Consider the following 13,586-nt stretch of genomic DNA (forward strand, 5'->3'; position numbering starts at 1 on the left):
ATGGGTCCAGGGACGTGGACCTAACTGGGGGTGGTAAGGGAATGGGTCCAGGGACGTGGACCTAACTGGGGGTGGTAAGGGAATGGGTCCAGGGATGTGGACCTAACTGGGGGTGGTAAGGGAATGAAGAAATGACAGGTGGACATAGGGACAGAAACCTGGAATCAGGCGGCCTGGGCTCTGGGCTGAAGGAACCTCAGCCCTATATCCGCTGCTCAATTTCTCTCCTATTCCTTCCCCAAGTAGCCAAACTAAGCATCTGCTCCCCTGAAAACTGAAGGCACACCCCCCAAATACAGCTCCAAACCTAGAAGACTCCAATGCTTCCACCACTTCTGAGGTTTCCAGAAGAACTACCAAAGCACCGACCTACGGCCGCCTGTCCCTAGAGTCTACCTGCCCCCACCATCATCCTGTCTTTTGATACGGGGTCTTTCTATTTAGTCCAGGCTGGCCTCAAACTCACAAAGGTCCTCCTGCCTAATCTCAAGCGCACAGAGATACTCCTGCCTCAGTTTCCCTGAGTGCTGGATTAAAGGCGTGTGCCACTATGCCCACCTTGTCCAAGCATTTTATATCAGCCCTTAGAATCAAGCCCCTTCTGTTCTTTGTATCCTCCTTTTGTTCCTTTCTCTTTAGTTCCTCCTTTTCTCCCATTTCTTTTTACCCATATAAGAAGAATTTGCATACAATTTTTACCTGCTCCTCTAGGCCGCCTTCCCTGCTCGGACCTCTGAGAGTCCCCTGAAGCCAGTGTCCACCCTCTTCTTCTAGTCCATTTTCAAGGTGTCACTCTTCTGAGTCCTTTGCTCTGTCCCCAGGGAAAGATCTGGGTGTGCAGTGAGAAGATGAAGACAAACAGACAGACGCACAGACACACACAATGCTGAGGTTCGATGGACTGAGCTCCCAGCTGGAGAAACCACATGATTCCATAAGCTCAGCAAGATTATCGTGTACAGTTGAACATGGTGGGGGGGAGGGTATGGCAAACAAACAAACGTGGAGGCAGGGTTTAGGGTGTACATCTGGATCCAGGAGACAGGTTTAGCTAATCTTGGTAAGAGCTGTCTCTGTAGGGGAGCTGCCTTTAGGCCATGAAAGTGGGGGAAGGGGAGAAAGCTACGTTGGGCACTTCCTGCACACCCTATCAACAACCACGCATGGACCAGAGGAAGGCTCTGCCATCCCTGCCTGAGCCTTATCCTGGGGGAGGGGCTGCTCTGCCAACCCTACATAGATGGTTTGAGGACACGGACTCCATGACAAGATCTTGCCCGTGTCGACAAAACACAGTCACTCAGGCCCCACACTCAGGACAAAACACAGTCACTCAGGCCCCACACTCAGGACAAAACACAGTCACTCAGGCCCCACACTCAGGACAAAACACAATCACTCAGGCCCCACACTCAGGCTTTCTCCACTCTTGTACAATACAGAGTGATAAAAACACTACTGAGCACAGAACTAGTGAATTATGCACAGCTTGTTCTTAAATATATGGTGTTAGCTGTTTCCAAAACGTATTGTATAAACAAACTATTTTATAAACATGTATGTGATGAAAGGAAGACGAATATGATACTTTGGTCAATAAAACCCTATGTAACAATATAGCTTATAACTACGGGTTGTATTTGGTAAATGTATATTAGATAAGTGTTTATCGTCTATTGTTTAATTTGTATAATTTTATTAAATTTTTGTATAATATTGTATAATTTATAATCTACTATTATTGAAATGAGAGAAAGCAGAACAATCTACAAATTATCTACTTTGATACTTGTTTAGGGAAATTTCCAAGTTTGTCTAAAAGAAAACTGAGACCATAATTCCTCCAATTATGTTACAGATTTTTTATTTGGGTTTTCTTTTAAATAGCAAGTCAAATCAAAGTACAGACTTTCCTCTCTTGCCCTTGTTCCTCCTCCAAGTCACAGATCCATTAAACTTTTAATCCGTGGTGATTCCTGCTAAGTGCTGGATTTGTTACACCATGCTAAAGAAGCGTGCCCTTTAGCGTGAGGTATGTCAAGGAGAGTTAATTACACTGCGCACGAAGCCCCTTTCCCAGTCGGACATGATAGAACGTGGCACTAACATCACTGACTGCTAAGCTTGCCCCTTCAGCTTTAAATCAACCCAGCCTTCCTCCTAGCCGGAAAGAGAAACACACTGATCACAGTCTCTTTTCATTCCTTTTCCTTCTGAGTTCAAACCAGTCTGGTGATGGTGGTGTCTACTCTTTCCTATGTAGATGACCAAGCTGCTGCATCCAGACTCAGCTAAAGAAGGTGATATGACTGACATATGGGTGCTGCTAAGTGTGTGTGTGTGTGTGTGTGTGCGTTTGTATGTGTGTCGGGCTGTCACATATCTACTGCTTTTGTTATGCTAATTTGTCATCAGTGTAGTGAGCGAATGAGCGGGTTCTACTTCCTCTATTCTCAGGATCATGGTGGGATCACATGGAATAGCAGTTGGGTATGAATGAATTACAAGCAATAGATTTCCCAGTGTATCACCCTGAAACTTGTGCCCACTGAAACAGACATTTGTGAGGTCTCCACCACCCAAAGGTTCACATCCCGCTGTATCCAACTTGCATCTGCTGAGCCACCCCCACATCTCCCACCACCACTAACCACTTTCAGGTTTATCTTGAGACCTTCCTTTTACTACAAGATAGCTTTAATACAAGAAAGATGAATTTGCCAATACCAGCAAGTGGACTTACCGAGCCCTTCCTGCACATCTAGACCTAGAGGCCTCGTTTGGCATCTCTGAAGCACTGACAGTGTGATCTTTGGATGACACTGTCTTTCCTGTTTTCCCCCAGCTTGCCCTTCTCATTTAGCCTTTACCATGGTCATATGCTGTTCTTACCTTGCTCTGCAGGTGATGAGACAGAATCATCACTAGCAAAACCATCTGCCTGGGATCATGCAGGCTCAGTCATGGTGGAACTGGATTCTGAATGCCTCAGAAACCCTTCCCAAACCACGTCCCTTCTACAAGCAGAACTGGTACACTCAATACATGACCACTTACTGTAAATCTTTTAACTTAATACGCTCACTTAACCTGCAGCGGAGGTCATAGATGGTTACCATCCAACCAACCCCTAAACCACTTTAGTCACATTTAAGTCACAACCTGCTTCTGTTTCAACAGCCCCGTGCTCGTGTCTTCTCAACAAGTACTCAGGGCACGCTGCTGGTTGTACTGGCCATTCTTATGAAATCAGGAGAAGCCTCACCTCTACCCAGACTGCTCACATGTTCTGTCCAGCTGAGCAAAGAGTAGGCTTTAAGCTTCATCACTCGAACCTTTCTGTGATTGCCCCAGAAGACACCAAGTATCGCAATTACCTCTTGCATCCCTTTGTCAGATTCGTGCCACAAACAACTCAAAGCAGAAGCTGTTTCTCTTGACCGCTGATTTCAGAGGATTCAGAGCTGTGGTTGCTTGGCTGCATGTGTTTGAGAAGAACACATGATATCAGGAATCCGTGCCAGAGAGAGCTGTTCACCTCGTGGTCAGCCAAGAAGCAGAGATTTGGGAATGCCGACTCCAGGCTAGCCTTCTCCAGTTCTCTTCTTTGCTCTCCATGCCCTCCTTCCCCAGGACGAGTCTGGCCACATTCAGGGTGAGTCTTTCCCACTCAGTAAATGCTCTCTGGAAACCCCGTGCAGACACCCACAGAAATGTGCCTCTCCAGTCTCCCAAGCGATTCTAAATCTAGCCCAGCTGACAAAGATGAACCACCACACCATCTAACATGGTAGGGGCCGACGGTAATCATTCCATACTCAGATTTATCTGTTTCACTGATAGTCCTATAGCAGCATTTCATTAAATAAAGACTACCCAAAGATCTGAGAGTAAAACAGTCTCACTGGTCAGCTTTACAGACCAGGTTATGGTAACACACACCTTTAATCCCAGCAGCCACAATGACATGCAACTTTAATCTCAGTAGCCATAATGATATACAATTTTAATCCCAGTAGCCACAATGACACACACCTTTAATCCCAGCAACCACAATGACACATACCTTTAATCCCTGCCCTTCAAGAAAACCTTCAGCAAAGAAGGGAGAGTTTTGGTTTGTTTTCTTGTTTTTTGTTTGTCTGTCTGTCTGTCTGTTTTGCCAGAGCACAGAGAAGTTTCTACAAGATGGTTCTTTTAAAACCAACAACACTAGTGACTCAGAAAACAAAATCAAATAAATAAATAAATAAAAACCTCTCTAGTAATAGCATTGCTATAGATCTATAATAATCACTGATCAATACCATGTTCGAAATCTCAAAAGGACATCTGGTTAAATGCCCCTATGGTGTTGACTTCCTAGATGAGATCAGAAGACAGAAGTCTACGAAACTCCAACAGCTGAGGTACTCCCTCATAAAGGCATCTTTTTATTATTTAATGGCTATTTCAATATATATATATATATATATACACACATACATACATGTATGTATATGTAAGTGTTGTTATATACATATATTTCCATCTCACAGTTTAGTCCATTTTGTGCTGATCTAACGGAATGTCTAAAAAAGGATAATTGATAAAGAGCCAATGTTCACATCCTAAGCTTCCAGGGAATGAGAAGTCTGAGATCAAGGGCTGCACCTGAAAGCACCTTAGCCCTAGAAGGCATCACACAGCGAGGACAAGTGGTCAGGCTGACAGTGCACTCCCAGCCTTTTATGATGATGAAATCACTCCATCCACGAGGCTCATGATCCAAACACCTGCCTAAACACCTGTCAACGGTGGTTGACACTGGAGATCACATTTCCAACACATGAATTTTGGGCAACACATTCAAACCACAGAGTTTACGTGTGAGGAAATTTAGAGTCTTTCATACCAGAATGTGGACTTCACCAGCCCCTTTTAATTTCAAAAGAAAAAAAAACCTTGGAAGATGTTCAGTGATGGACAGTTGGATCATGAGTTCATGTTGGTCATTAGCTGTAACAAACTTACTATGTGACCAACTACAGCTGAGGTGAGCAGGATGCTACTGGAGAAACCAGGGAGAGGAAAATTTAAGGTGAAGAGAGAAGACTCTGCTCCCGGAGAGCGCAGTTTAGATATTTGCAGGGTCCACCCATCTCACTGCCAACCTTGGGAAGAAGGCAAGCACAATGTTGTGACATTCTCAGCTGGAAAACTAGGGGGAGGGGGCAGTAAAACACAGGTTAATGACGGGAAGCAAAAATATTTATATTTATACTTGTAAATAAATGTAATCAGACTGAAAGAGGCAGATATTGTTAATAGATGTGAATGCATAAGGGAATAAAAACGTGTTTTTCGGTGCACAAGATACTAAGAAATGAAGCGAGGGCTGGCGGGGAAGCATTTAAGTCAAAGAAGATAGGGTTCACTCAGCAACACTTGACCACGATGGAAGCAGCCCTTGATTTGACATATCACATGACTGACACGGGGAAAACGGGGATCATCCTTTAAGATCAGGAACAGAAATGTCCCTCTCATCTGCATCTGAGGTCACTAATTGATCATAAGGTATCCTGGCAGCAAAAATGAACCGATCACACCGCCTTAAGTTCACCCCACTCACTGTTTCCTGACTTTGGGAGTTAGATTGCACACTGATGTGTATTTATACGTGCTGGGGCTATTTATACATCCCTGCAAGGAGAGCCAAGACACAAGGCTCTTGGAATGTTCTAGAGTGGTGAAAATTAGGGGAGCTCAGGGGTAAGTGGGAATGAGCATATGTGCAATTACACGGAGTGCGGTAAACAGTTATTGTGATAATCCAATATTAACCTACTCAAACACTCTTCCTCCACAGGGTACATGGAGTGGACGCAAATACTACCTGTTCCACTTTACTCCAAATAGTGAGTTTAAGCTTTGCTGCTAAAGCAAACCGGCAAGCCACTCGGCATTTCTAGGAAAGCCATGGCGCAGTCAAACAACGAGTCTCAAGATTGGTAAGGAGAAGAACATTTAAATAAAGACCAGACTGAGTACTGGAGCAGAGGGCACTGCTGGAGGAAACTCCACGAAGCATCCTAAGCAAAACTAAGAGAAACTAATTTATGAATATCTCAAATCTGATGAAGTCCTAAAAATGCTCTGACTGACAAGGGATAACAATCAGATGCTAATTGTATAACCCTCATTCATTTGAAATGTCACTGGCAGCTATTACTTATTGTTCTGCTGTTATTGATTTATTTTAGTAATTATAGGAAGCCTTGGCATACTCATTATTTCCATTCTATGGTACCACTTTTACCCACTTTAAGTTTCTCAAATGATAACTTAACAGCAGGCAGGTTTAGGCATAAAGTACAACTGCAGAAATGGATTGCTTTTGCAGGAGCAGGGAGCCTCCATGTTGACTTTTCTAAGAACCAAGGTCATAGACTGTCACCTAGAGAATTTCTGACTGGGAAAGTAGGTAAGTGCTGTGGGGCAATGGTCTTGCATCCTGTCACTTGTATTATTTTTAATAAAACACTGTTTGGCCAGTAGCCAGGCAGGAAGTATAGGCGGGGTGACCAGGCAGGAAGTAGATATAGGGCTATGAGAATGCTGGGAGGAGGGAAGTACAGTCTGCAGTTGCTACAGAGGAAGCAAGATGTGACTGCTTCGCCAAAAAAGGTACCAAGCCACATGACTAACACAGACAAGAATTATAGGTTAATATAAATTTTAAGAATTAGTTAATAAGAAGAGCCTGAGATACTGGGCCAATCAGTTTATAATTGATGTAGACCTCTGTGTATTTCTTTGGGACTAAATGACTGTAGGACAGGGCAGGACAGAAACCTCAGACAATGGAATGGTGCCCATGTGGATAACTGTATCCACATAAAACCTGAGAGAGCTGGTAAGTAATTCTGACACAAAATAAGTGTTAAGCATGACTTCTTGTTAGCTGCACTTTCTCGGGTGGGCTCTGCTTGCCAGAAGCAAGTGCTCTCATTTAAGAAAGGCTTCCTGATTTAGCTTTAGCTGCAAAACCTTGCAACTCTTTTAAGAGGTCCTGCCATGAAACACTTAAATGGTGTTGATGAAAAGCTAACTGCATGCTTTTTTGGTGGTGGCAGGGACCTTGAAATGCCATAGAGTTATGGCAATAAACATAGCTCTGGCTGGTACCTCCACCATGAGGTTAGAATTTCAGAAAGCTAAGGAGTGGGCTGGATCCACCCATTAAAGCCACGGCTTTAATCCTAGCCATATCACTTAGCAAATTAAAGACTCATGTAGTCAGAAAAAGAGAGATATACAGTAAAGACAGATTCAGGTGAAGAAAACCTCTAAACAGTTTAGAGTGTGTTAAAAAAAATATATGTGGCTTGGGAGATAAAAGAAAAAGGATAAATATCCTTAAAAGAAAAAAAAGTAGTTGGGTGTGGTGGCATACACCTTTAATCCCAGCACTTGGGAGGCAGAGGCAGGTGGATCTCTGTGAGTTCAAGGACAACCTGATCTACAGAGTGAATTCCAGGACAGCCAAAGATACACAGAGAAACCCTATCTCAAAAAGCCAAAAGTTAAAATTAAAATAAAGCCATGTAAAGATGAGAATCTGGATACTGTATATTATTATGCTCTCTTTGAATTGTTTGAATGCTGAGGAAGGAGCAACAGCTGCTAAAAGATATTTGCTTATAAATGCTGCTGAATTAATCTAAGATAGGTATTTTGAAAATACCTTGATTTCAAAATTGAAGTCAAAAGGTATTTTACTTTGGAGAAGAGGTTTTGCTTTTGTTTCCACAGGAAATGATAGGCTGTGGATTCATTCTGGGTTAAGTAAAATCAGGTTTGATCAAGGAAGACCCCCGAGAAATCTCTGGTAGGAGTGGATGGCCCATATGTCTGAGTTCTACATCCAGAACAGATTCAAGACTGCTGCCTGAGATGATCAAGCCTCACAGAATACTCCAGTCATGACTTGATCATAATTCTAAATTGTTTTTAGGTTCCCATAAGATTATCAGTATCCACAATCAGCAGGAAGTAGCCTGGAAAACTACACCCACATTCCCCCCAAAAAATGAACTATGGATATTTTCCTTTGTTTAGAATGTTAGTTACAAGTTGTTATGGATAATGGTGAGGAAGAAAGCCAAATAAGGGAGATTTGATTCTGAGTTCTTGTTTTGAAAAAAAAAAAGCGCTGTGGGACAATGGTCTTTTATCCTGTCACTTGTATAATTTTTAATAAAACGCTGACTGGCCAGTAGCTAGGCAAGAAGTAAAGACGGGGAAGAGAAAGGTGCAGTTTGCAGTTGTGACCCAGCCACAGAGGAAGCAAGATGTGACTGCCTCACCGAAAAAGGTACCAAGCCAACACAGACAAGAATTATGGGCTAATATAAGTTATAAAAATTAGTCAATAAGAAGAGCCCGAGATGCTGGGCCAATCAGTTTATAATTGATGTAGACCTCTGTGTATTTTTGGGGACTAAATGACTGCAGGACTGGGCAGGGCAGAAACCTCAGACAACAGGTGGGGAGACTCAATCAGTGCAGGACACCCAGCCAAACTTGGAGTCAGCTCAACAACATAGAATACCTATGGCCCAAAAGCTGCACACAACATAATCATAGTTAAAATTATTACTATTTCTAGCTTAAATGTAAAGTTTAACTAGAAATCCTGAGTGTTTTTACTTGCTTAATTTGGCAACCATGAAACAAGATCTTCCTGGTTCATTAGTGGGAAGTTAGGGGAGGAAAGTCAGCGAAAAGACAGAACGACAAGAAATAGAGCTTTGGGGTCAGAGACTCGCTCTTGTTAAACCGTTATCCACCTCAGCAACACACCCCCAAATAGACTGTGAAGCCCATAAATTATCCAGACCGTGGGCAAGTGGGGAGGCCCCATGAACTAGTTGTGTTCTCTATTAAAAGTAATATACCCTCATGGGCTGCATCTCAGAAGTAATTGCTTTTAAAAAAATCTCTGTGAGTTCAAGGCCAGCCTGGTCTACAGAATGAGTTCCAGGACAGCCAGGGCTGTTACACAGAGAAACCTTGTCTTGGAGGAAAAAAAATCAGCTAATGTGCAAGTCCAGATTGTTGGTCTCTGATAAGAAAGTGTGCCCTGTCAGCAGGTCACTTCCTCGGGACTGCTCAGATTCTGCTGCTTATGAAGAGAAGGGGCTGGCTGGGCTGAGGCAGCTATGAGAAGCGGACTCCTGCTCCCCCTGAGTGGATCTTCTTCACTGTGTACAACGGTAGATCTCACTCTTCTAGAGGACTCTGACATCCTAAAGCTTCTCTAAGGACTTTCATTGAGTAAACGCCTCACATCACCTAGAATTTCAAGAGAAAATGTCAGTATCTTACAAGCCTTCCAATCCTCAACCCATAAACACAATTAGTTCTCCGGGATTTGGGGTGAGAAACATGAGGTGTTTCTAAAACAAAGTCCACTGGGCTGTGTGAGGATGGCTGGTGGCATTCCCAAAGGAATAAGAGAAAAAGTAAGTTGTTTAGAATTATGCTTCCTCTGAAACCACATCTTTCTAACTAAAATGGCATGTGTTACATCCTTGCATTTCGGCAATAACATTTTTGTCTTAAATCACTTTTTAGATTTACTTTTCTTTCTCTCTTTCTGCCTCTGTCCTTCTGTCTCTGTCTCTCTGTCTCTGTCTCTGTCTCTCTCTGTGTGTGTGTGTGTGTGTGTGTGTGTGTGTGTACTGCATTACTGCATGTACAGGTGGCAGACATGGCAGACTGCCAGGAGCTGGAGTTGCAAGCAGTTATGGGCTACCCAACATGGGTGCTGGGAACTCAACCCAGATCTTCTGCAAGAGCAGCACGTACACTTTACCACTGAGCCATCTGGAGAGATGGTTTATCTTCGATGTTTAATTGTGTGTAATCATTTAAGCTAGGCAAAGATCCAAGAAATAAAAAAAAGAAATAAATGATGAAATTAAATGTTTCAAAGGGGCTTTCAGACCACATGAGAGGAAGAAGGATACTATCAACATTTCAGTGTGCACACCCTAGTCCACCTGCATGCCTATTACACCATACAGGAGAACAAAAACTCTAAGAAATCATTATTCTAATTACCAAGAACAATAACAAGAACATATTATTCCCTTAAATATCTTGGTGATCTTGATCACCTCTGCTTCAAAACTTCCCACAACTGTTACTTTCTGACAGAAAGAAAACCCCAGGACAACACACGGATGAGCGTACATCACTTAATAGCATTCCAGGAGAGCAAACAAAAACTGTTTTTAAAATTTCAAGATGGGGTCTTCGCAGGGCAGAATCCACTTTTCAAATCTGTAATGTCTCTTCAGACCATTTCAGTCTGGTGTCTGAACTCACCCTGCTCTGAGCATGGATGTTTCAGTCTGGTGTCTGCACTCACCCCACTCTGAGCACGGATGTATACAACCAAGCATTGGTTGTTTACATAAAACACGAAATGAGCAAATGCTCTCCCCTCCCTGTAGCAGGGCTTTAGCATGCATTAGCAGAGAAGCCAGAAGCCGTTATGATGAATTACAAAACATGACCAGGCCCGGTAGAGTAGTTTCTGCAAATGCATTGCAATGAAAGGGACAGATACTGTATGATGCAGAACACAGCTACCTCGATATCTCATGCTATAGACGGTCCACACTGGACCTGCCAGCCTTTTCAGATCTGTGGGTCCTGGACGAAACAGCATAAAGAACTTCAGATAAATGAGGACAGTTCCAAAGTGAAGGGATGCTGTTCCCTCCTAGGGGTCTCACTGGGCTCCCCACCTCTCCTTTTTAAATCTTGGCACACACAATCAGCTTTGGCAGAACACTGAAATCCTGGCAGTGGACCATCAAGTGACCATTACCATAAAAAGAGCTGCTAAATAAGAAACCATGTGCCCGGGATAAAACTCATTTCATGCTTTCAAAAGCACACAGTGGCTTCTAGCGAGATAGTGGTCCTGGGACTTGCTGAGACAGATTGGTGAACACAAATGGTTTGCTCCTGATGTGTCTGCTTAGCCAGGCTTTACAGAGACTGGCAGTCAATGGGGTTCCTGAGTCTTCTGAGAAGCACGCCCTTATCTCTAACTTTAAAGCTGAAATCTATAAACGGCAGCCTTAAATACACTCGGGAAGAAAAGCACAGTCACATACATGCTCAAATCCCATGTGCCATGTCAGCCTCCAATCACACAGGAACAGATTGCTCCCTGCCCCTCACACATAGCCAACACATAATAAACACGATATTGTTGGAAGACAACACAACATTCGCACCCCCCCCCCTTTCTGGTTAGAAACAGCTTCTGGTCACATAAAACTAGAGTTGAGCAGAGCCCAAGCGATAGGACCTATCTACTAGGAGGCTGACTTTGACCCTACCTACTGGATTTCCAGTACCCCATACTGAAAATGTCATTTAACTCCCCCAGGTGAGCATCAGGGAAAGTTACATTTAAATGATAAAATATTCTCCACTTAAACGATCACATCTAATCCCTGCATGCTTCATATTGAGATACTATACATTTCCCCTCTTGGTCAGCCCACCATCCCTAGAAACCAATTACTGCAGGCTGTCCACTGCATGGCGGGTCATAACTTTTAATTATTAATAATGTCAAGCTTAACAAGGTGTCATCTCCGGTATGCAAGCCCCTGCTCTCACTCTCTCAGCTACCTTGTAAACATGATTTGTTTCCTCCTGCATATTTCTCATGTCAAAGAATCTGCAGAACATATTTTGTTTATAGCCTTATAAATATATATATCTGAAACACATAATAACACTGCTAATTGCCTACTTCCCGTAATGATAGCAAATCGCATATCACTGACTTGTTCTGAACGTTTAAAATGCAGAGGAAGTCACCTGCTGGTAAGATGTCCTCGACACACAAGCTAGTACAGGGGGACAAAAAAGAATGCTTATCACACCCATTTAGAGAGTTACTTCCGAATAAAATTAAAGGCTGCTGCATTTGCTCTCCAAATTTCCCCTTCAGAAGTGTCAGCCCGATACAATAAACACCACAGGATTCAGAGCAGCAGAGGGGAGGATTGGCTCCTGGCATCCCAGACCCCAGCATCCAAGTTTTAGATTAAAGATGCTCACCTCTGCTAGGAAGTCCACTCCACATCCTGGCAGGGATTTCAGCAGCTTCACGAGCAACCAAGTTGGATAAACAAAACTTCCAGGATGTGGCCAGGGTGATGTACAGTGCTACCCGGACCTGGCTCCAGCCTGATTATCCGTGACAGCCTCCCGTTACATCAGTGCCGCTCCAAACCTTCCCGTTGCTGGCTTAGTGCGCTCTCATTGAAAATCCTTTACGTGCTGGCAGCATCTTAGGGAAGGACGAACGCACTCTGAGCCATTTGTTAAGAAAGCAGAGCAGTTTCAATCTGGATCTCTCCGCAGGCTGAAACCAGCAGCAGCACTGTCAACTTACACGAGTCGAGTGAGGTGGATTGGTGCCGAGAAACCGGCAACCTAAGCCTTCATTATCAATGCATGAAATCAGCCACTGTGATCAGATCCCAGCAAACCACCGAAAGGGTGTAATTATGAAAGCCTCCGCAGATTTAGCAACAAACCTTGTGGAATGAAGAATCGTCTTTCAAAATTGTGTGAATGTTAAAAATAGCTCTGGCTTTTCAACAATAAGCAGAGTACGGAGGAGAAATCGGTCGTCTATAGTATAAGGACTGAGCATTAAGGCTGCAAAAATCCAAACAGCTGTAGGTTCCTAGGACTTCTTCATTCACAAATCAAGTCACTAGAGCCTAGGGCAATTATGGTGAAATTTTTCCACGTATGTGACAACGTCTATTAAGAAGCAAGTTAACTATCCTTTAACTCTTAAATGTCATCAGTAAATGAAGATGACAGGAAGAAATGTACACCATTAGCTTTACTCTAAGTTATTAAACAGCAAAAAAATTAAGTTTATTCTGTGTGATGAAAAGAATAACCATGTAAGAAAGAGTATATTTTCAATGTCGTGACTTCATTTAACTTAATATGAAAAAAAAAAGAAAAAAGTTCATCAAATTTAAATTTTTACCTTCTTAGATTACTTTCTCTCTTTCGTTACTAACAAAGAGATGCAGGAGCCCTCTGATGTGGTCCTTAAGAGACGTACAGTAACTCAGGAAGGGGCAATGACTCCAGATCGCAAAGCACTTGTCTCTGGTGTGTGCAGGAAACGTGGAAAAGGAAAAGGACACCAACCAGTCGTCCTAAATCCCCGAGATAAACCAAAGCCATTCCCAACAGGCTGTGCTCACAAAGATCACACCTAAGAGTCTGCTGGGGTGTTTCCTGCAGGCTTCAGGTTCTCACTGAGTCTGCAAGGGCGGAGCAAATCCGGATGCTTGCCATAAGGCCATAGTTTGACCTGAGCATTCGTGAGTGACTGGCCAGAGGGAGGAATGTGACTGTTTCAGGTGATGCTTTTCATGGTGTGTGCAATTGGAACACCTGAGTGTGAATGAGCACCAGCTGTCACATGCCTTTGCACGACAGTATTCTAGAGCAACATCGCACACAGCACGCCCGCT

General features: G+C 43.3%; 1 protein-coding gene across 4 annotated transcripts in view; it reads right to left on the bottom strand.

Annotated features, from left to right (window-relative positions):
* The window catches only part of Znf385b (zinc finger protein 385B), a 285,693-nt gene that overhangs the window by 243,526 nt on the left and 28,581 nt on the right, over positions 1-13,586 (bottom strand). Inside the window, exon 3 of one of the 4 annotated variants that reach the window (XM_026778761.1) lies at positions 12,139-12,267. The exons of 1 other annotated variant lie outside the window; for it this stretch is intronic. In XM_026778761.1, the coding sequence (XP_026634562.1) occupies positions 12,139-12,267 (129 nt within the window). Of the gene's footprint in view, positions 1-12,138; positions 12,509-13,586 lie in introns of those variants that run through there. 2 more of the 4 variants (XM_026778759.1, XM_026778760.1) reach the window with 2 other exon arrangements.

Source organism: Microtus ochrogaster, chromosome 4 (assembly GCF_000317375.1).
Source record: "Microtus ochrogaster isolate Prairie Vole_2 chromosome 4, MicOch1.0, whole genome shotgun sequence".
Lineage (NCBI taxonomy): Eukaryota > Metazoa > Chordata > Mammalia > Rodentia > Cricetidae > Microtus > Microtus ochrogaster.